General features: G+C 41.9%; 3 protein-coding genes across 3 annotated transcripts; all 3 read left to right on the top strand.

The window, feature by feature from the left end:
* The first annotated feature begins 2,049 nt into the window (after positions 1-2,049).
* Positions 2,050-5,433, top strand: LOC125517190 (red chlorophyll catabolite reductase-like). The gene is made up of 2 exons (XM_048682368.2): positions 2,050-2,489; positions 4,655-5,433. Exons 1-2 carry the CDS (start codon positions 2,172-2,174, stop codon positions 5,276-5,278), a joined length of 942 nt encoding a protein of 313 aa, XP_048538325.2. The 5' UTR covers positions 2,050-2,171; the 3' UTR covers positions 5,279-5,433.
* Positions 5,434-14,337: 8,904 nt separating this feature from the next.
* Positions 14,338-14,700, top strand: LOC125513946 (protein NUCLEAR FUSION DEFECTIVE 6, mitochondrial-like). The gene is made up of 2 exons (XM_087527949.1): positions 14,338-14,474; positions 14,568-14,700. The coding sequence occupies exons 1-2, from the start codon at positions 14,338-14,340 to the stop codon at positions 14,698-14,700; spliced, it is 270 nt and encodes an 89-aa protein (XP_087384075.1).
* A 7,570-nt stretch (positions 14,701-22,270) lies between these two features.
* On the top strand, positions 22,271-23,035 carry LOC125515955 (thiosulfate sulfurtransferase 18). Its single transcript, XM_048681432.2, has 2 exons — positions 22,271-22,696; positions 22,782-23,035. The coding sequence occupies exons 1-2, from the start codon at positions 22,379-22,381 to the stop codon at positions 22,875-22,877; spliced, it is 414 nt and encodes a 137-aa protein (XP_048537389.2). The 5' UTR covers positions 22,271-22,378; the 3' UTR covers positions 22,878-23,035.
* Positions 23,036-23,291: the final 256 nt, after the last annotated feature.

Below are 23,291 nucleotides of genomic sequence, written 5' to 3'. Positions count from 1 at the left end.
GTCTCAGCCAAAAACCTGAAATGGCTTCTTTCTTGTTTTGAGCATATGTCTGGACTTAGAATTAATTTTCACAAATGTGATTTGATTCCTATCCATGTCCATGAGGATGATGCTCAAAAGGTGGCTGTAGCCTTATCATGTGGTTTAGGGGCTTTCCCCTTAAAATACCTAGGTTTCCGTCTTCATTACACCAAGCTCATGAGAGAAGACCTACAGCCTGTGGTTGATAAGGTGCTGAAAAGAGCTGCTGGTTGGAGAGGTAGATTGCTAGGATATGAGAAGAAATTGGTGTTAGTATAATCATGTCTAGCTAGTATTCCCACTTATCTTATGAGCATGATCAAATTCCCCAAGTGGGCAATTAACTTGATCAACTCCCAGATGGCTCATTATTTTTGGGATAATTATGAGGGTCACCATAGATATCATCTTGCCAACTGGGGGCTGGTAACTCAGAAAAAGCAGTATGGGGGCCTGGGGGTCCCTAATATATTGCTGAGATGAACCTGAGCTTACTAGCATCCTGGGTTTATAAGTTTCATGCTAGTGGTAATAAGATTTGGAAACTGATTATTGATTCCAAATATAGAGCGAATAATCCTAACATTTTCTCTTGCCCTGATACTAACACATCCCCCTTTTGGAAAGGGGTCTTGTGGGCTGCTAAAGCAGCTAAACATGGGTTTCAATGGAAAGTGGGCAATGGGAAGAGAGTTAAATTCTGGGAAGATCACTGGTTTGGGTCTTGTAGCTTGGCCATCCAGTTTTGGGATTTATATGTAATAGCTAATGAGCATAATCAGACTGTGGCTGACCTTTGGGATGGAGTTAACCTGAAAATCACATTTAGGAGATGTGTGGACAACAGGTTGCTTCTCCTTTGGTATGACTTATTAAGCATTATGCAAACCACTGTGTTTAGTGATGAAGATGATGCTCTAATCTGGAAATTAGAGTCCAATGGTGTATACTCAGTTAGATCTATGTATGCCTTGGTCAATTTTAGGGGTATTAGCCAAGTACATATTCCTGATATGTGGAAAATTCATGTCCCTCCTAACATCCATATTTTTCTGTGGTTGTTAGCTCACAATAAGATGTTGGTGAGGGATAACCTCAGTAAGAGACAACATTTAGATGACTTATCTTGCTTGTTCTGTTCTGAAGGTGAAAATATCAACCATTTGTTCTTTGAGTGTGTTGTTGCTCTGGAAATCTGGAGAATTATTCACTCCATTATAAATTGCTTCCCCTTACCTATGCTAAATAGGGTAGCAGTAATGTAGGGACAAGATAATAAACTACAAGCTGAGAATATTGTCATATCAGCTGCCCTCTGGGCTATCTGGAGATGCAGAAATGACATGTGTTTTAACAACACACGTTGGATGAGTGTGCAGATGGTGCTGAGGAATATTGCAGGATACTGCAACTCCTGGAAGATCCTATGCAAAGGAAATGTAAAAGAACGCGTGGAGATGTTCACTACGGCTATATGGGAGGAGGCAAGAAAACCACCGCTGCTGCTCTGGTCAGAGCCAGGCTGAAGAAGAACGAGCTCTGGCGGCTGTACTCCCTGCAAAAGATGGGTGGCTTGATGGGCATGAAGGAGAACCTGTCCCATGGAGAGCTGATGTGGCCTCATGTCTCATCTTAAAATGTCCAGTAGCTGGTTTATGGTTTAGCGTGTTTTTTTCCAGACTGTTACTTTATTGCCTAGGTTCGTCGTTGCTGTTTTGCTCTGCAAAAATTGTTGTCGAAGAGATACTCAATCTCCTCCCGCGGTCTGTAATATGATGTACTCGGTGTGTTTCATTTTCTATGGAAATGGAACAGGGGCGGGGCTGCCCTTTTATTCTAAAAACTAGTCTAATAAAGTGTAACAGTAGAAGGCGCTTTGGACCTGCTGACCCTGCCGGTTGGTGGGGAGACAGGGGGCTCAGCATACTGAAGCTACGTGTTTGTACAGGAGTAGCACTCGTATTCACGAGGTGTTTTCGCCCGCCTGGCAGCAGCACGTTCACGTCAGGAATCAGGAGTACCTTGCCTTCACGGGGTGTCTGCTGGCCATTCTTCCGGCATCACATGTGATGTGATTTTAAGCTGCCATCTGCTCGGCGTGGATTGATAACCGTATTTGGCATCTCCTTGTCTACGCAGTCGAGAGTGCCATGCTCCGGCCGGCGACCTCTCTCTCTGTGGCTGCGCCCACGCTCCCTACCATCTCCCGCCTCGGCCGTGGCGCGGCTCCGCCTCTCAGGGGCAGAAGGTCGGGCACCACCGTGCGCGCGCGCATGCCGCTGGAGCAGCAGGAGGTAACGCTGCCGTCGCTAGCGCACCGGGAGGTAGCGCGAGCGCTGGCAGCCGAGGCGGCAGCAGCCGTGCCGCTGCTGCCCTCGGCTGTGCCCGTCGACGTAGCCGACTTCCGGAACAGCGCTGGGACCGCCGTCGGCACGCTGGACGTGCGCCGAGGCGAGCCTGCCTCGTCGGTACTTTCTCTCTCCATTACATCCCCGTTCCTACTGCAATACCCCCCCATTCCTCGTGGACAAAACTCATCACGCCTGAACTGAAGTTACCAGGAATTAGTAGCTCGCTGAAGAACAACACATCTTACTCCCTCTGTTTTTAAATATATGTATTTTGAGAGATTTTAATATGGACTACATACGAATGTATATAGACATATTTTAGGGTGCAGGTTTATTCATTTTGCTCTGTATGTAGCTTATATTGAAATCTCTAAAAACTTATATCTAGAAAACGAAGGGAGAATAGAGTTATCAAGGTGACCAGGCACACTTATACAAAGGGAAAGTGGTAGATGAGACTCATGTAGGTACACTCCTCACCACAGTCCAATTCCAATCTACTTCAGTCTTCAGAATGTTTCGAAAAGACTTTGGTCTTTAGATAGATCGATAGATCGATAGCTCTGAACATATTTTGTTACACAGACCAAACACTCCATTTAGATTTTCTCTCTGTCTTTTCCTCTCTTGTGTCTCATATTCTCATACTGCTAGATCTTTGTCTTTTCCTCTCGATAGATCTTTGTCTTCAATTTACTATGCAACCTTTCTTTCTCACTCTCACGTGTGTAGTTGTTGTCTACTACTACCTCAGATCTCTCCCCTCTAGATCCCATCCGCCTCCTCTCCCCTCCCCCCCCCCCTCCGCTTCCCCTCCCCTCTGCCTCCCATCCCGCCGCCGCCGGATCCCGACTGGGCAAAGCCCGTGCGGGGGGATGATGGCGGTGGTGGGGCGTCCCTCCGTCGCGGCTTGGATGCATGGCTGTGACGGTGGATCTTGAGCGGGCGCCTCGAGATGACGTGTGTGTGGCCATGGCGCCGGTCACGCAGCAATGTGACCTCGTCTACCTTTGGCTGTTTTCATCATTGGTCCAAAGGGATTTGGTCGATGGGTGTTGCCTCGCGGTGGCTTTCCAGCGACGGGTCAAGTGGAGGAGGAGATGGTGGCCTAGTTGTTGAAGTGGGTGAGGATGCCACCATCATCGGCGGCGCCCATGGGTGTCGTTTTCCTCGTTGGAGGCGATGGTGAGGGCGTCGCTCACTCCATTGTTTCCGGGGAAAACCTCATAACTGGAGGAGCCAACCATTGACGGCGGCGGCCGTGGGTGTTGTACCCATCGTTGGAGGCGTTGAGGGACCTCCTAGACTGGATTATGGCGATGTTTTAGTCGTCACCCCCGCGGGGGCATCATCTGTGGAGACATTCATCGGCTGGACGGACGTGTGGACGGCTTGGTGGTTGGGCGTTGGTAGGTGGTGGAGCGGTGCTTCATCCTACACATCGATGGCGGTGGATTTTGGCGGCGTGGCACAGTGAAGACTCGGCGTCCGATGAGTGGTGATGGACTCGTGCAGGAGGATGACGCTGTCTTGCGTCGTGGTGGCATCGATGGTAGAGAGGCCTGGAAGGTCGATGCGTCAGTATCTGATCTGAGGATGGATCGATGGATGAAGGAGGTGATGGCCCTTGCAGCGTGCGCATGTGGTGTCCACTGAAAGTGCACCGAACCGGTGTGTAACCCAGTCCAGGTATTGTAGCTTGGATGGGGCATCCGACATTAGATGTTCGGTGTTGGTGCGATATCTGTTTGGTATTAGGCTCGGACATTCGGCACTCCTTCATCACGGGGATAGGAGTAACGACAGGTGTTGCTAAGATAGTGGCTTCAGACTATATTACCTTGTAAGGGCTTTATGAATAATTAATAAAATGACTGCATGCATTGCACAGATGTAGAGGTCGAGGGCACATCTTCCATTTCAAAAAAGAAAACTACTACCTCTGTACTAAAATATAAGATATTTTTGTAATTCAAATTAAACTGCAAAAGCATATTTTGGTGTGCTGTGGCCAGCCCAAAATTAGCAACCAATAGCACGACTGCACAACACATGTCTGCAACTAAGTTTACACCACAACTCCCACGGGTCTATTAAAAAATACTTCCGTGGATCCAAAAAATTCAGCACATGGATGGACAGTACGGATGCGAGTGTGCCTACATAGGAGCTCAGAAAACCACTATATTTCCCCCATTTTGACAACCGTACAAACAAAGATCTATAATCCAAGTTATGAGAAAAATTTGTACGCTTTAAATGTTATAATTTCTTGTCTACAGATTGATTTCATGCTGCACTCGTCACTTCACTGCAAAGTCCCAAATGGCGCAATCGACATTACGTCGGTCCTTATTTTCCTAAATGCCTTGACGGATGCACCACATTTCCTCATGGAGTTCATACAAGGCAGCCCAACTTCAATGGTTGTGATTCTTGATCTGCTCCCACGGAAAGACCTCGCGCTCCACCCGGAGTACCTCCAAAAGTACTATGAACATACTCACTTGGACAAGCAACGTGAGAAGATCGAAGAATTGCCACAAACCCGTCCATACCGGTCACCATCGCTCTTTGTGCGCAGTGCATGTTCTCCAACAGCAGTGTCGGTCACCATCGATTGCGGGCAAGGAGGGGAGGGTACCTTGGAAGAGATAGTGTGTGGTCATCTGGCATCAGCTGTGAAGGAGGTTCTTCAAATCTGGCTTCATAGTTGTGCTCGTGACACCTCCGAAATGGAAGAGGCCGAGAGGGAGATCATGATCAAGAGGGACCAAGCTGTAAGATCGAAATCAATCGAGGTCGACCTAACTGCAAATTTGCCTAGGATGTTTGGTACCGATGTGTCTGGCCACATCATTGCTGAAATCCGTAAGGCCTTTGGGGTACAACTACAAGAGGCCTAGGATTCAGAAGCAGAAATGTAATCATTTTGCATCCAATGATAACCTGTTGTAAAATCTGTGAGTTGTAAGCAGTGTATGGCATCATTTTGTGCTGCAGAAAGCGACTTCCTACTAAGTAGCGATGCGAATAAGATAGTATTTTTGTTCACAAATAATTATGCCCGGTAGTTTCATTCTCTCCTTGAAAAGGAGAGTACACCCCGGGCCACGCCCTCTACTTCATCCAATGCATACAACAAGTTCTGCTGAAGTATATTCTGCCAAGTTGCTTCATCCCGACCTGAAAGTCCTTTTTTAGGAAATCAGCTTCTTCATTTGGAGTTTATGTAGTCTCTGTCGGTGTTGCGTAAGTGTCAGGCCTCCTTTTATGTTTCTATGTTGCATGCCAAGAAAATATTTCGTGAACACATATTTCACCATGTGATATATGCCGACGGACAAAAAAAAGTCTGCATGAAGTTCATGCGGTTGGTGCATGGGCAAGTATGGTATGTAAATCAAGAACGAGTTTAATTTTCTCGGTGAGTACACATGGCTCAACTAAACCAAATGAAAAAAATAGCGTGCCAGGACAAAATAGCATGGCCCTTAAAATACGTTATTAGCATGCTCTACCACGCTATAGCGTGCTATTAGCGAGACATTGTACATTAATTTATTTAGTGGCCATTGCTCAGAATTTGAACAGCCCTCCCGCTAACTAAAAATGAAGCTAATAGCCCACTAAATCTTAGTTTACCACTAAATTTGGAGTCATTTAGCGCCACCAAGCCGCTGCAGCCTGCGGGGGACACAAGTGAGTTCTACAAAGTCATCCATCTGCTCTACTCACCCTTCTTGTTTTGGATATACTAGCAAATGTGCACGTGCGTTGCAACGGGGAGTAAAAAGATTTATCTAAGCCGCTATCAGTTCAGCTCAATTGTGATTCTGACTCGTCATATTGATGGCAAGCACCTACAACCACACTCAGGCAGAACCTTTGTGGTGTTGTTTGACACTAAGAAGGCAGGGTCTATAAATTAAGTTTTATTCAAGAAAGCCTACATGCATAATCATCACATGCAACAGATGGAACACAAATTAAAATTGTATTTATTGGTTCCACTATGAATGTGCATCACTATCACACAAATAGTTCGGATATTTTGAAAAATAAACATTCATGTACTTCTGATGTTCATGAATTTGATAAATGTATGTACATCTTATAAAAATTGTTTATGTATTCACTATAAAAAAGTATAGTCCAATGGTAAGTACGCGCGTGGATTTTGCAAAAAAACCTACATATGTAAGGTCTTATCTCATGAAATATATACAAAAAGAGAATCTGGTGCAAGTACAACATGCCCAAGGATTATAATATTTCCCAGTTATTAACATTCAATTTTACATGTTGCAATATGGATCCGCGTAGGTACGAAATAAAGACGGACCATGCGCCATTGATTAACATTGTATCCTAAATATCATTTTAAAAACATTTAACATGTTAGATAACATCATATCCAAATTTTACATATTGTTTTAATCAAATTCCATATATAACATGTTAAAATCGAAGCTACGATTTAAAAGATATGGTTATTTGAATATATGTATTTATTTTTAATAGCCCATGGGGTGATTTCCGTAGATATCAGGAGCTTTTATGTAAAACTGAAAAATCGATTCGCTGTGACTTAAATCTGCGCCGCGGGTTAATTAGCATAAAATCCAGGGGTTTTTATGTAAACTAAAAAACGGTTCTTTCTTACTTCAATCTGGACCACAGGTTAATTGTCGGAAAAGACTGGGGGTTTTCTGAAAAGAAACACGACGGGCGACCAGAAACAATCGCTGCTTTATTATTAGGGAGAGATATGATGTATTGATGCAAATGTTAGTTATCGAGTTAGGATGTATAATCCGTTATTGGTCTTTTTCATGTCTGAACATGTGTGTATCAAATGTATGTGATATTTAATATATGATGCCGGATCGTGTATTTTTTAAAGTCCATGATATAAGAAAAACTATAAATTGGGCTAGCTTCTCTATAGCTCGGCTATAGCTTTTCATAGCTGCTCGTGGAGCAGCCCCTATATGGCATAGCCCGCTATTTAAAACTTTGCTAATAAGTAAACTAGCTGCTAGCTCTATTGCACACTATATAGCATCCATAAAATAGACCACCCATATAATGGTTAGCCATAGATACATGTTTAGTAGATGCCTGCATTCCTGTTGGTTGTAGCCTAGTGTTAAGGGAAAGTTTGATGCTTTAGACGAACAGGAAGAGACCGTCCTTTACCTCCTAGATCGTATGATAGAAAAGTTCACATTGATGTTGAACTACATAATAGTTTTACTGACTGAAGAGGAACTTGCTTGGCTTCGATATTGCTAGTGGTAGGAAGAGAAAGAATACAATATTTCCCCTAGCTGGCAAGGACACTATACCACACTGGATGTTATGAAAAAAGATATTGGTCCTGCCCCACCGAAACATTTGCCACCTCAACATTGACTCTATTTACGGTACCATGGATCTATAACTGGTCTAATATCTGGACCCGTGGCCTGCTACATGGCATATTTCCTGCTGTTTCGCGGTAAAGGGTTGAAGACTTAGAACAAGGCCTCACAACGACGCGTTCAAGGAGGCTAACGACGCCGCAAACCGACTTAGTCAAGCAGAGACAATGAGAAACACTTTGTTTTCCGTAATTCACAAAGCGATCACTTTAAAATTTTACCAATCCGTACTGAACAAATGTGTGCATTCCCATTGGTTGTAGCCGGCCTAGAATTAACTGTAGTCACCTAAATCACATTCACATATGCTACCAGACGAATGGCTGACACCAAGCTGGTCCATCCTGCATGCAAGCCATCCGTGAAGTTATGGACCCTGCTCCACGTGCTGGCCAAAGCCTTTAGCTGGGGAGGACTAGTATACGATCAGACCTGCAGATGCGATCTACGATCCAACCATTTGGACTTTTGGATGGAAAATGAGCTGTCCAGATGTAGCAACGCGGCCCACTAGTGAACATTTTGCACAAAACCCCATTTTTTCATTTCTCAATGCCGCACCAAGTCCCTCTCATCTCAGGTGTGTATCCACCCGGGACAGTAAAAATCCTCTTCCATTCTTTCTTTCTCTCAGATTACAAAGTAGTCCAAACAATGAGTGAGCTCACCATCGTTGGAGATAGCAACGACGAACGTTTGGAATTGTAATCTGAGAGAAAGAAAGAATGGAAGAGGATTTTTACTGTCCCGGGTGGATACATACGTGGGATGAGAGGGACTTGGTGCCGCATTGAGAAATGGAAAAAATGGGGTTTCGTGTAAAATGTTCACTAGTGGACCGCGTTGCTACATCTGGACTGCTCATTTTCCATCCAAGAGTCCAAATGGTCGGATCGTACGATCGCATTTGCAGGTCTGATCGTATGCTAGTCCTGTACTAACACATAGCTTCACTGTGGCTCCTGTACTAACACATAGCTTCACTGTGGCTGTACTAGTAACGCGCTGGCCAAAGCCTTTAGCTCCTGTACTAATGCATATGCAGATCTCACTGCCTCTGCACCGTCTCTAGCCGTAGGGTTAGCTGGTCCAAACGCGTACTACTGTAGAGTAATTGTTAACGTCGAACTGGTACACATAGTGTTTCTGGCGTCCACCGATACCCGCTGTTTTGTAAAGCTAGATTCCCGTGGACACATTTCATATAGAAAGTCACATATTACTACCTCTGTATCTAAGGGCATCTTCAACATTGACCCACAAATTTACTCCCATCCATCCACGGAACGATGAACCAGTTCGCGAACATTGTTGCAACAGCTGGTCATCCGACCGTAAAATATAGTAGCTTTTAGTTGGGGGGAAGACCACCAATTATAGTGCTTCCGTAGCTTAGGTCAAATCTAGCCGGCTAAATCATGCGAGTAAGCACGAAGCACATGACGGAAGGTGCTAAGCATTAGGCTTCCGCCAAATAAACTCCAACTAATGCATAAAAAAGTACCTTCTGCCAAATGACCGCTTAATTTGCATAACAAAATTATATTAATTAGCACTTTCCGTCAAATGAAACATACTAGGCAAAATGCTAGCTATCCGTCACAATTAGCACATTGCATTTAGCCGTCCTTGACGGACACAGTGCAAAGACGTTACGTGATGTCTTTTGGTTGGTCAGAAGGATGTCTAAAATCCCGCAAAACCCCCCTTCATCTATCTCGGACTGCCGGAAAAAATGTGACCGGTCTGCAAACCCACACTTGGAGCAGCCGCTCATGTTGTAAGGGTAGTGGCGCCACATATCTAGTCGGTCGCCGTTACTGCTACGTGAAGTGTGAAAGAAGGGAGGAGTTGCTGTGTTTAGTGGTTCCAACCCAATCCAAAGGCTACACGAGATGAATCTCACGGCCCACAAGACGGCTGATCCTGCGCGGGAATAAGTGGGATGACGCGTATTACGTGTCTGTTTCATTTTTCTGACGGAAAAGTTTAGATCATAGCCTTATCTGCACAGTCAAATCAGGACTGACGTGGGCACTCGTGGCCTCTACTGCCATGACAAATTACAGGATTTAGCAGAGAAAATGGAGCTCGTTGTTCAGATAAACAAGCAATCCCACAAGCTTCAGGGTTCAGAACAGAGACTTCTCCTTGTAGTCACACCACCTAGCCGTCAAGCACGATACGTCGATACCTACTCCCATGCGCCTGCTTTGGAGTGAGACAACCCAATCCTGCTCTCCGCTCACAATCTGAAGCACATGTCGTGCTATATTATTCTCAAACTAAGCATTATGTAAAGCAGGAATTCTTTCTTTCAAATTTATTTTTGCGGGGGAAAGTAGTACCTTCTTTCCATCCAAACTACACGGATGGACACAAGTAAAAACTAATCGATGAAGAATTATGGTTAATGGTGGCCTTCTCAAAATGAAAAATCTGGTTCGTTAGAATTTGACCTCGTCATGCAGGCTAGGGAGACTAAACTTTTTTCTTTTGAGAAGTGGAAAACCCAAGCCTCTAGGAGAGATGATTTGTGGCGCGCAAGGGGCGTGACATGCAGATATCGGGCGACATGATTGCATCATGATGCTTAAAGTAGATCGGTCCCTGCATGTGCTTAGGTTTTGTTGAATATATTTGTGCATGTATAACTGTGTCATAGGCCCACCTCCTAGTTCTCTGTATAGTTGAGATTGTGGCGCGCCTTGTACAACATATATACGTGTCTCGTGCACCCGATCAATACATCGTGTGTTGCATAGCCAAAACCTAGTCTTCTACATGTATTAATCCTCTGTGAATATTTGCATGACATACTATTTGGCAGTGACAACACTGTCCACCAACTACATCTTTCATGCCTTTTATTTTAACATGGAAATTTTGATATGCTCCATCTTTCAAACAAAAAGTCCAATTTGTATTTTATTTGCACATTTGTGTGTGTTGTGACTCAGGCTTTGAAACAATATCACTTTTGAACACATTTGGACAAGTTTTACAAACTTTGCTAAGTTTAAAATACTGAAACTTGATAAGTACTAAGGATAAATTCACCAAGTTTCAAAACTAAAATTTAAACACAAAACCTAATAAAACTAAATCTTAAAGACTAAATGATAAATCCTCATCCCTAAACCCTAAGCCCTGAGCCCTAAACCGTAACACTTGGTGAAATTTGGTAAACACATAATATTTTGGCTATCAAGTTTGAATATTTGAAACTTGGAATTTTTTAGAAGTTGTCAAAATGTATGCAAGATTGGTCTTGTTTGAAAGATCTCGTCACATTGAACATAAATATGCAAACCAAAGTTAATTTAAACTTTTGGTTCAAAGGATATAGTAGATTAAAATTTGAAGATGAAATGAAAAGGTGCTGCCCTTGCTTGGCCTCGGCTAAGTCTAGCCGTTCTGCTGGACCCGCTCCTATGCTTCTTGTTCTTGATGGGTTCCTAGACGAACACGTATGGTGGGGGACGGCGGCCGGACCAGGGAGCAGACAAGGGACTTGCGGAAGAGGGATTGTGTCATGGGTGGAGCTGATTTTGTGGAATGGAAGGGATTGAGTGATTCGCGCCCCTAAATTTTGCACATATAAAATAACAATTTGCAAGTTTTTTCTAGAATCGTCTATGAACAAACCGGTTATTAGAAAACTATCTGGTTTGATCAGTTTTTTCTCGTTCAATAGAGTGAAATCTCCGCAGAGATCAACCAATCATTGAGGTCACCGGTTCCGGTCCAAACCGGGTTTCGGACTTTGGATGAAACATGCACTTCGCGTGAGACACAACTATTGCTTCATGCGTGATGCACCAGTGCCCTCCATGCAACTTTTACTTCACGTGTGGTGCCTATGTTATCCACGCTCGGTTCACGTACACAAATGACGAAGTACATGAGAAAATCTGAAAAAAATAGGCTAAACGGTAAGAAGATAAATTGTTTTGAGAACTGTGACTTTCTTTCTCTCAAGAAGGGAAAATAGAAAAGCAGAAAAGAAAAGGACAATTTGAGCCTGGTCCTCTTGCAAAAAGAAAAACAATAGATAAATACGTCCAGCACGAACAATTGTTTTAAAACATAATGGACTACTATTTGGGGACCTTTTTTTAGAAAACAATAAACGCTCGCTTGTTAGATTCGGTGCTGAACAACAACTCTTAGAGTAACACGGTAAATTACAGATTATAAGTTAGTTGAATAGGGAGTAATTCACATGTACTATAAGGAGGAGAAGCACAAAAAATTAATCATCAAAATTTTTACCAACATCATCACCAAGCAAATAAGAGATTAATCTTAACTCAGCAATTCTTCATGAACTACACTAGGCAAGGAGAAGATACCATACAACCACAATTGAAACTTTAACCACATATAGAATTTGAGAGGAACCAGCAACCATCAAATTTAGTTGCTCAATCACTTAAGATGTGCTTGAAATAAAATCAGAGATTAAATTTGGCGTGCAATAAAAGACACCAAAAGATAATAAGGCATGTAGTATATTGTATATATATGTAACAATGAGGCAGATTATATAGTCGATCTCCAGAACTAGTTTGTGGTAGAAATAGAGAAGTAGTTCTTGCCTGGTTTGAGATATAGTATATGGATGGGTTAAAATATTAGCTAAAATAGTGTAATAATATTAGCTAAAATAGTGTAATAATCAAAAGGAAACATCAGTCATGTGCATAAGAATATATAGGATGTGACAATAGCCATAGGAATTCGTTTAGGCATTAAATGATAAAAACAGGATGACGCATAATTAAGAGTATAATTATTTGCCTGGTCAACAACTTAGCTAGCTCCCTGTGTGCCTCTATATAAGAAGAGGCAGTCAAATTCTTCTCAGACAAACAAATAAAGTGTCATATAAGGAGAACACATGATGGTGTTAGCCAAGAACAACAACCTTATTTCTTGGGCTCCCATATTCGTCGTTGCTCTTCTAGTCATGGCTACTGTTTCTTTCTACGAAGGAGTGTCAGGTTAGTGCACTAAGTCATGCGTGTATATACTTTTAGATGGATTGTATGCTAATGGTCCCGCTCATTTGTGAATACAAATGTATCTGTAGATGAAGTGATGAACGATACGACTGGAGAGACATGTGTGGCTGACTATGAATGTGATCAGGCATCGTGTGGAGTTAGGTGCCAGATCATGAAGATGGACCCAAGTGCAGCCCGTTGTGAGATTAAGGCCGAATCAATTCCCTATTGTTGTTGCCACCCACAATTACATGCAGCGCATGACATATGAAAAGAATGCAAAATGATCAAAGAACATAATTCATGTGTCTTCTGCATGCTTGGTCAAGAAGGATGATAAGAGGAGATTGTTGGCCGCACATATATTGAAGTAATCTGTTCTTTGACCATGTGTATTTTTCACAAATTGATATATCAATCAGATTTAAATATCCTATCCCGCACATGTTTTCTATGTTTGAATTACTTAATGGACCTGGTAAGAGACTTGATTTTCTTATGAAAAGGTAACTTTGCATGGAAAAGAGGTAGATAGAAACTAGAAAGTACCATGTAGTAAGTTGAGATAAAGTTTGTCAACCCAAAGATTGTTTGGTGGGGAGTGATACAATCAATCTCAATGTTAAGTATCAAGAGGGTTGGAATTAAATACTCTGGAAATAAACAATACTTTTGTGATGATCTACAATGGCTAGATCTCAATGTAGGATGGCTAGATTTATAGTGGGTTGTCAAAATTCCAACAGGTTTAGTAAAGGACAGGCTTAAAACCAGCGAACGTTCGTTGGGGAGAATGGCAAATGCGAACGTTTTTCATAGCAATTTCTGTTTCTTGAGCATGGTAAATTTAGTTAGCAAGCATGGTAAATCCAGCGCAGTTCAATTTTCTGTCAGGATTTGCCGTGCTTGCTAAAAGAAATTTCCATCCGCGTGACAATTTAAATTGTCGTGATAAACATTCAATTTGTCATTCTGTCCAAGCAAACGTCAGCACGATAACATTCTCGTTTGGTAAATCCGTACGCACCTATGACGAATCAGGCCAACTTTGCTGGTTTTGTTTGAAAAGAAATCGGGAGTGTGAGCTTCTCGACTCAGGAAAAAAATATTGACCCACAAAATATAAGTTGGAATGAATAGGCTGGTGCGCTCATTCTTCCCCTGGAGAGGGGAAAATATCTGGTGATACCGCGGCTCAGGTGCTACCGTGATACGAGCTCCTGAGCCGTCGGATCCCAGATCGGATGGCATATAAGAGCTTTTGGATTTGCTAGACCTATGTGTAATTTTTGGACTTCTAGAAGGCTTTTCTATAAATGTTACAAAGTTACTAGGAGCCGTCCGATCTGGAAATCCGACGGCTCAGGAGCCCGTATCACGGTAGCACCTGAGTCGCCGTAGCACCAGATATTTTCCCCTGGATTCACTACATCCGTATGTTTCCCACTATAAAACTAAAAAATAAATCTGTTTGCAAGTACGGCAGCGTCTCGGTAGGGCTCCCTCCTACTCCCGACTCGGCAAGCCACCATGGCCGCCGACGCCAGGTCGCTACTCCGCTCCTGTTCCTCCGTTCTCCGCGCTGCTCCGGCGAGACCGTCTTCCATCGGCCTAGGTGGGCGTCGTTCCGACCACCGCCTGTTGTCTGCGCCCCCTCGCATTCTCAGGTACGTACCAAGATTCATCCATGCTCCCCAACCAGTCAATTAGCAGCAGGAAGTATGTGACGGCCATTAGTTGTTATTATATGTGCTTGCAAGGTTGCCCGTGGAGGCGTGCTTCTGCCTGGAGTCGCTGCTGCCGCTGCACAGCGCCACCGCCGCCGCACTGCTCAAGTCAATGCTCGCCATTGTGCCCGGCCAAGGCATCGGCTGGATCATTGAAGATAATTGACACGACAGACAATTTATCTCTTGTTCAAATGTCTAGCTAATTGGCGTATTATGTACACTTGGTGTGCCTTTTGATTACGTAGAGGAAGCACTTCAACCATAGGTCTTCCTTTTGGCCATTTTAGGACCTCTTTGGTTCAAAACATACAAATGGAAAATTTATGCGTTTGGTTCAAAGGAATAACCGATAAATTATCCTTTGATCTCAGGGAGTGGTCTTAATACCGATGTCTTTCTTTAATCTTTGGGAGGTCGAACCTCTCTCGAGGGCTTGCTTAAGAATAAGAAAGAAGAATATTATGAAAATAGCATGAAATAGGGTTTGATCCTATTCATGGGGACTCCGTAAATATCCCATTTCAAAAATCGAAACAACGTTTCGAGGGAAAAACATAGGAATTCTACAATCCACTTGAACCACTTTCTTAAATTTCTATGCATCTCGCAGCCCCTTTGTTCGCTCTGACCCACTCTCATGCATCTCAAACTTTTCTCTTTGTATCTCAAGAACACACGCTCGTATGTACACACACTTCACCAAGGAGAATACTAGCTTTGCCTTCTCTCCTGGTGAAAACACATATGGTACATTTTCCTCTTCTTATCATTAGCATAATCAAACTGATTGCAATGCTTAAATAACACCTACACATCAACACATTCCCCAGCCACCATGCTTGGCCACATGGCGTGGTAACAAAACACTAACTACATGATCCCCAACTCTCCCTCCTATAATCAGTCCAGGATGCACAAGACTAGCCAACATGCTAACACACGCATGAAACTAGCACACCGATTCTTTTGGTCAACACTTCTACAGCTCGTCGATCTTTAGCACTTGCACTGATAATCATATCAATATTAGTGCTAACATAGTTTTCATTGCAAGAAGTCAGTTGGTAAGTATGCATGTTAGCTACCCTGTGCGTGACATCCATCCATCTAACACTTATCATGTAAGGAATAAACAGGCCTGAAGCTGTTGGCACTGGAATTACTGAACAAATTGCAGCAAGGATGTGGCCCGAGGGATCTTCTCATAAGGTAGATCTGGCCGACCAATTCGTGGGCAATCGTGGGCAATCTTCTCATAAGGTAGATCTCTCTCTCTCTCTCTCTCTCTCTCCGGTCTTTGCTGGCTACTGGCCTGCTTCTCTTACAGTTCCATAACCATCTTTTCAGTTATTTTGCTTGCATTTCTGTTATGTAAAACTAATGGTTTATTAATGAAAATCGACGAGGTGGATCATTGCTTAAAAGAATGGACAAACCATCCATTTATTCATGTTGAGCCGAGCACTGCCATTATTGCCTTGTCACATAGGCTTTAGGCCTTGTGGTGTGGTGGTGTCCATTGCGTTTCGTTTGAGCTGCTTTTGAAGCCCGTGATAGCTAGGCACGACTGAAAGGCCTATGGCATCATCCGTTACAGCCTAATTACTGATCCAATCCGCATACCGTCCATGCAAGAACAAACGACCAGAAAAATAATATAAATCCACCAAAAATAAATAGCAACAAGTAAGTGACACCAAAATACAATAAGACCTCGACCAAAACAAAAGATACTAAGACATGCAGTGGTAATTTTGTATGTGTAACAATGCGGCGAATTTGCAAAGTAGTTAGTGGTAGAAATGGAGAGAATTACTTCTTGGCTGGTTTGAGATATTTATATCTATATGGATTAAGACAATACCTAAATTGTGGTAATAATGAAAAAGACGCATATCTGGTGTGAATAAGGATAGGATGTTATAAAAATATACGTGAATTAATTTAGGTATGTGATAAAAATATAGTTACTACTTGCCTGACAAGGTACCTCCCTGCCTTACTACATAAGAAGGGAATATCGATCCAGTTGTAGACATGTAAACAAGAAAAACTGATATTAGCTACGAAATAGAACATGAACTAGCTACTGGGCATTGATCTGACCTACAGATAAATGGCCTTTGCGAAGAAGAACAACCTTAGTTTTAGGGCTGCCGTATTCGTAGCAGCTCTTCTAGTCGTGCTTACGTTTTGCTTCTATCAAGGAGTATCACTGTCAGGTCAGTGCGCTGAGTCATGTGTGGAAAAACTTATATTTTCGTTGTATGCTAACAATAGCTTGCAAAACGCTCTTATATTGTGGGGCGGAGGGTAACAAGCAATCTCATTTGTTAATATGTATGTGCAGATGAAGTGGTGACTGGAGGGCTAGAGGGAACATGTGTGGCTGACTATGAATGCGGGCTAGCGTCATGTGAGATTAGATGCAAGAACATGAAGATAGGCCCAAGTGCAGCCTACTGTGATAGAAAAAACGGAGTGTTGTATTGTTGTTGTCTCCCACGACCACGGGTAGCACATCACATATAAGAAAATGATCTAGGGCAAGTCATTAATCATCTGCCCTCTTCATGCTGATTGGTCAATAAGCATGCATGATAACAGGAAAAATGTTGGCAACATATATTGAAGTACTCTGTTCTTTATCAAAAAATTGAAGTACTCTGTTATTTGATCACGTGTCTTTGTTGCAAATTGGTATATATATACTTTGAACTTGATTCAAACATCCTACGTTTTAGATCAAAGGTGCATGAAACATCATGTGAGCATTTGTCCAAATCGCTAACCATATAATACTATTTCGCGTGTATGTCAGTGAATACCAGAATAAATATAACAAGACTAAAAAGGAAAAAAAATAAAAAATTGGAAAGAAAGAAAAAACAAAAAAAGGAAATTAAAAAGGAAACCATAAAAATAAATATCAAAGGAAAAGAAAAGACCACTGAAAAAAAGACAAAATAATAAGAAAGCGAATGGGAAAAAACGGTTCAGGGAAGGTTGTAGAGCCTTCCTCAAACTGTCGGGGATGAAACCCGGAAAAGGGCTGGCCCATATAAATACCAGCATGTGAGGGCGGTACACGCTAGGTAGATATTCAATGCGGGAACTATATCTTACTTATAGTGGGATGGTAGCACCCCTCGTCGCAGCTTGCGGCGCATAAGCAGCCTAATAGCATGTTACTTGGTCGTTCATTCGTCGGGCAATTCTCTGATGTATTAGCTTTTTTGTTTTGTTTTTTGTTTCTCGCTTCTATACAGGTATTTTTGTAGTTTTTCTTTTTTTCCCATCTGTATACCTGTTTTTTATATCTTTATTGGTTTTCGTTGGGTTTTATTTTCCCTCGTTTTCTTCTGTTTCTTGGGCTTTCTTTGTTCCTTTCATGGTTTTTACGTGTTTTCTTTAATTTTTCTTTGTTTCTTTCTTGGTTTTTTACTATTCCCCATTCTTTTGTACTTGTTTGTTTTTCTTTTTGTATTCTTTTTTTGGGTTCCGTTGTATATTTTCGGTTTTCATTGGTTTTCTTAGTTTTTATATCCACATTAAATTTTGTATACGTCAAGAACATTTTGAATACATTTTATATATTTTTCATATAAAAGATTATTATTATTTTCAAATGAATGCGTCGATGTCTATTTTTAATCCACATTCTACATTTTCGGTATACATCTAAAACATTTTCTAATACATGTGTTAACATTTTCTATATACATATTTAATAGTTCCCAAATAAATTAATAATATTTTTAAAAAATATGTTGTTGATTTTTACATTTTTTTCCATAGGCAATGTATTTAGAGATTATCAGGAACATGTTTTATACATGTTTAACATTTTGACATATATGCTTAAGATTTGTATGATAGATGGTCCACATTTACAAATGCATTATTAACAGTTTATTAAATACATGATCAACTTTTTTCATATGGAATGTACATGATTTTAAAACATTTTTTGTATAGATAAGAAACAATTTTTTTAGACAATTTAATATTTTTTAAAACTAGAGTAACATTTGGTAAAATAATCATGTAGAGTGTTTATTGTTATATATATATATATATATATATATATATATATATATATATATATATATATATATATATGTTTGTGTGTGTGTGTGTGTGTGTGTGTAAAAAACGAGGCTGCAGCCTCCTATGATTTGGCCTGGTCCAGTATGGCGCTCCCTCAGGAGAGGTTAGCATCCAACTCATGTCAAGCGAGATTTAGCCGCGCCTGGTATTCAGCGACCTACACATCCTTGGGCCACCCATATGCGTGGGTTCCTTTTACTCGCTCGTCGGCTGTTCACTTCAATTTCATCTGCTTTTATTTTTTTATTTTTGTTTTTTTCCTTCTGTTTTTTTCTTTGCTTGTGTTTTCATGTTGTTTTGTTTTTCTTTACTTTTCACCAGTTTTTAGAGTTATTTTTTCCTCCATTTTCTTTGATTTTTAACGCTTTCTCTGTTTTTAATATTTTTCTCTTTTTTCTTATTTTATTTATTTTTCATTATTTATTTCCTTATTTTTCATTAGTATTTTTTGTTTTTCTTTGTTTGTTCACGGATTTTCATGTTTTTTTTGGGTTTTCTGCTTTCTTCATTTCTCAGGTGTGTTTTTTTTTCTGTCTTCCGTTTCCTTGGTTCTCAGATATTTTCTTCCTTTTTTTGTTCATCTCCATCTACATGTTCATAATGAAAATTTCCAATCACTTTGAGCATTTTTCAAAGTTTGCACTTCTGATTTTTTTCATTATTTTTGGATTTTACTATTCATACCGAGCTCAAATGAGCTCTTGAGTAGAAGGGGACTTTCGCTGATCTGGCCGTTTTTTAATTCTGAGCTTGGGCGTGTCACCGCATCATGGTGAGATGACAGGAATGTTTGTTTCCTTGAAGCAAACACCTTTTTTCTTTGGAAGCAAATTATTTTCTACTTTGGAAGCAATGTCCATAGAAACAAATATTGTATTTGTTACATTAGAAGAAAGCACACTTTCCTTTGGAAGCAAAATTTCTCTATTTTGGAAGCAGCATTGATATAGAAACAAAAAATTGTTTCTTTAGTAGGAATTTAATTTGACAACGACACAATTCTCTGACCATTTATATTTTTTGCATTTGCCCAATGGAGGCAAAATATTCTTGGTATGATGCAAATTTAAGTCACATAAAAAATGAAGTTTGCCAAAATTGGAAACAAATATTTTCTTCGTATGGGAGCAAGAGGCAAACTATATGGCATGAAATTTCATTTCACCAGAGTTATTAGTCTCCATAAAATCCAAAATTACTTTCCGCAAAATAGGACACGTTAAATTAGCCAGTAGTTAATATCAATCCCATGTAATCAATGCTCTTGTTTGGAAATTGCCCATGAGAGGTGCACAGGGGCCACCATAGTCATCCAACGACTGCTATGCTTCAAATCTTATGGCTAGGAAGCGATATGATAGGAATCTATTTATGAAGGGTTGAATTGGATAAATGCCACTCCAATTTTAGCGATTCCGAAAAATGCCACTTCAATTTCAGCGATTCAGAAAAATGGCACTCCAATTCTCGCATACTTCTGTCAATGCCACTCAGGCCATTTGAGCTCGCATACTTCGAAAAATTTGGCTGTCGAAGATTGGAACAATCAGCTAAGGGGTGGGGCTGTTGGTGGGCGGTGCCACGGTGGCAGACTGGGACGTTGGGGACAGCGGGCGCCTAGGGACGAGAGGACCATTGGGATACCATTTCTATTATTACATACAGCAAAACTTTTGCTGTTTTTGTCTGTTATAAGCATCATCTGGTGCTTCTTTATCACATGTTAGTGTATAGTGCTGGATTTTTGACCGTTTCCTATAGAAACTAGCAACCATTTTTTTCACAAGAAGAAGAAGGAATATGTGATGTGCTGAGGGCATGTCGGGCAACAAATATTTACTCATCGAGCTTGGAGGAATGCTGGTCGTTGCAGTGCATGTTAATAATTTGGTTTTAGCAATGCCAGTTCGAAATATGCTGTGATTTATTATTGTTTGATTGATGAAAAAGTGAGAAACTAGGCAACAGGTTAGATGCATACTAGGACTGACGTTTCGTGCTACAACAAAAGAACCACCCTACATACTGCAAACAGTGGATAACAAGTGCCATCAGTCACAACTCGATCCAAAATAAGTTAAACTACCATAATTTTCTACGGACATGCCTACAATCGTCCTAGCAGTAGTAAAAACAACTAAGCAGCAACGTCTTGTTCTTGCTGAATGCAATCCTCCTGCTGTATTGCCACAGTATGCTCGTCACCTAGATCTCTGCACCATCGAAGCTTGACAGTATTATCTTGATAAATCTATGCATCTGTATTTCATGTATCTAATCTAAACATTCGAAATAATATTGGTGGCAAAAGCTTTGGAAAATTATTCTCTTGAAAAAAGAGCAGATAAAAGGGAATATGTGCCGACCATCTATGCACATGGAAATAGCGATGAATAGGATAAGCAGGCTATGAGGAGGAGCCCCACCGATACAATCCCTTTCAATGTCCTCCATGATTGAGTTGTTTGATCCTTCCAATGGAAAGAGAAACCACACGCACTGGGTCGTTTTTGATGAACAAGATCTTTTCTCTTCACTTATCAGGAGCATACGTGCCGCCACTAGCTAGATTCAATTGATCTGGACGTATGTTTATTTGTGCCCCTTGGCCGCGGCGCCGCATCTTCAACATAGCAATCTCGTGTTCCACCCCTGGCTGATCTGAATATCGTTTCCAAGTGCTCCTATTCTACGCCTCTGGCAAAGAGTTGCACACAAATCGCCTGCAGGGCTCCTAGATTTTTGTGGGACACATCTATACTTCTGGTTTCTCATGTTTCTAATATAAATGCTCAAAATAATATTGGCGACCAAAGCATTGGAAAACTATTCTTTTTTTTGGGTGGGGGGGAGATAAGAGAGAATATGTGCCGTATGTGCGAAGGATGGTTGAAATGTCTATGGATGGATAAATAGACAAGGTGGAGGTGGAGCCCTCGCCTAAGCAATCCTTATCAATTTCATATCCTTCATGATTGAGTTGCTTGCTCCAATCGAAGACAGAGCATTTGGGTTGCTTTCGAGCAACAAGATGGATGTTTTCGGTTCACTTATCGCGAGCCTACGTGGCGCCCACGAGGCAAGGAGATATTCAACTGATCTGGCCGTTTCTTTATTCCGAGCATGGTCGTGTCGCCGCATCATCATGCCAATCTAGACTTGTGCTCTCCTTTACCTAACATCTATCACCCAAATATTCCTACATGCGTCTGTACCCAGGCCAGCTAACAGATTGATCATGGCTGGCTGGCTGGGATTTTGGCACCAACCATACACATGCAAATATGCAAGGCGATAATGTAGCAAGCACATGGCCACTTGTCATGATGCATTAAAACCCTTAAATTTATACAGGAGGGTGCAAAAGGAGATTCTTATACTACAGCCAAAAATAAATGAATACAGCGTGTACGTACTATGTAGTTGACATTTTTCATAAGTGTAATGCAAGTACCCAATAATTGAAGGAGAAGAAGAATAAGAAGATATGATCGACACGAAGGAAGGAGGCAAGTGACTTTGCAATCGATTTTGTAATCGATGTGAGAAAGTGATGGATGCGGCTACCCGGCCATGAGAAACATCGACCATTCTCTCTCTATAAATAAGACACGTAGGTAACGCTCATCTTTCACCAATCCACTCCACAGCCCCCGGAACCAGACCCACCCTGCATACCTCCCCTCCTTCATCATCATCTTCTTCTTCTTCTCCTCGCACATCCATCGTCCATGGGCTCCCTGGGAAGCAGCGACGTCGAGAAGAGACTGGCGGTGGAGAGCGTGAACACGGAGGCGGCATGCGCACTGCTGGCGTCGTCGGAGCAATACGGGTACGTGGATGTGCGCATGTGGGAGGACTTCGACCGGGGCCATGTCGCCGGTGCGCGCAACGTGCCCTACTACCTCTCCGTCAACCCCCACAGCAAGGAGCGCAACCTGGACTTCGTGGACCAGGTCGCCGCGCTCCACTCTAAACAGGACCGGCTCCTCGTCGGCTGCCGCTCCGGGGTGCGGTCCAGGCTCGCCACCGCCGACCTCGTCGCCGCCGTAAGTTGTAGTCTTGCGACTGATTGGTTGAACTCACTGGCTTATGGATGTGTGGATCGATTTACTGATTGGTTGGTCTGTGCAGGGGTTCACGAAGGTGAAGAACCTGGAGGGTGGCTACCTCTCCTTGCTCAAGAGCGTCAGTTACCCGCAGCTGGCAGCAGCAGCCAGCCTTCACTAATACAGCCGGCATAACTTTCCTTTGTTTTCCAAGGCTCTCAGGAACAAGTTAATTGGCAATCTGTTATTGATGATGTATAGAGGAAATTTCCAAGGAAAAGAAGGCATTTTGTATGTACTATAAAACTATATATGCATCTTGGACTTCGATTTGGTCCATTCAATAGCACTACTGTTACCCGAGTATTGATTGGTCTTCTTTGAGAATGTATGGACAAGGAAGGGAAGAACTGTTGGCAGGCACAGTTGGTTACCTACCGATTTGGTTGCCCAAGCTTATACTATTCTAAGTGTTTCTCTACCAGTTCTTTTTTTCATACAGCGGATCAAATTGGAAGAAATGCATTTTACAACACAGAAATTGAGACAGTAACTTTTAGAGAGGAGTGCTTCGATAGAACCCCTAAGTTTTCCT

This window comes from Triticum urartu, chromosome 6A, assembly GCF_056163025.1.
Source record: "Triticum urartu cultivar PI428250 chromosome 6A, HENAU_Tu73, whole genome shotgun sequence".
In the NCBI taxonomy this organism is placed as follows: Eukaryota; Viridiplantae; Streptophyta; class Magnoliopsida; order Poales; family Poaceae; genus Triticum; species Triticum urartu.
The sequence above is the reverse complement of the archived record's forward strand: the minus strand, read 5'-3'. Positions and strand labels throughout refer to the sequence as shown.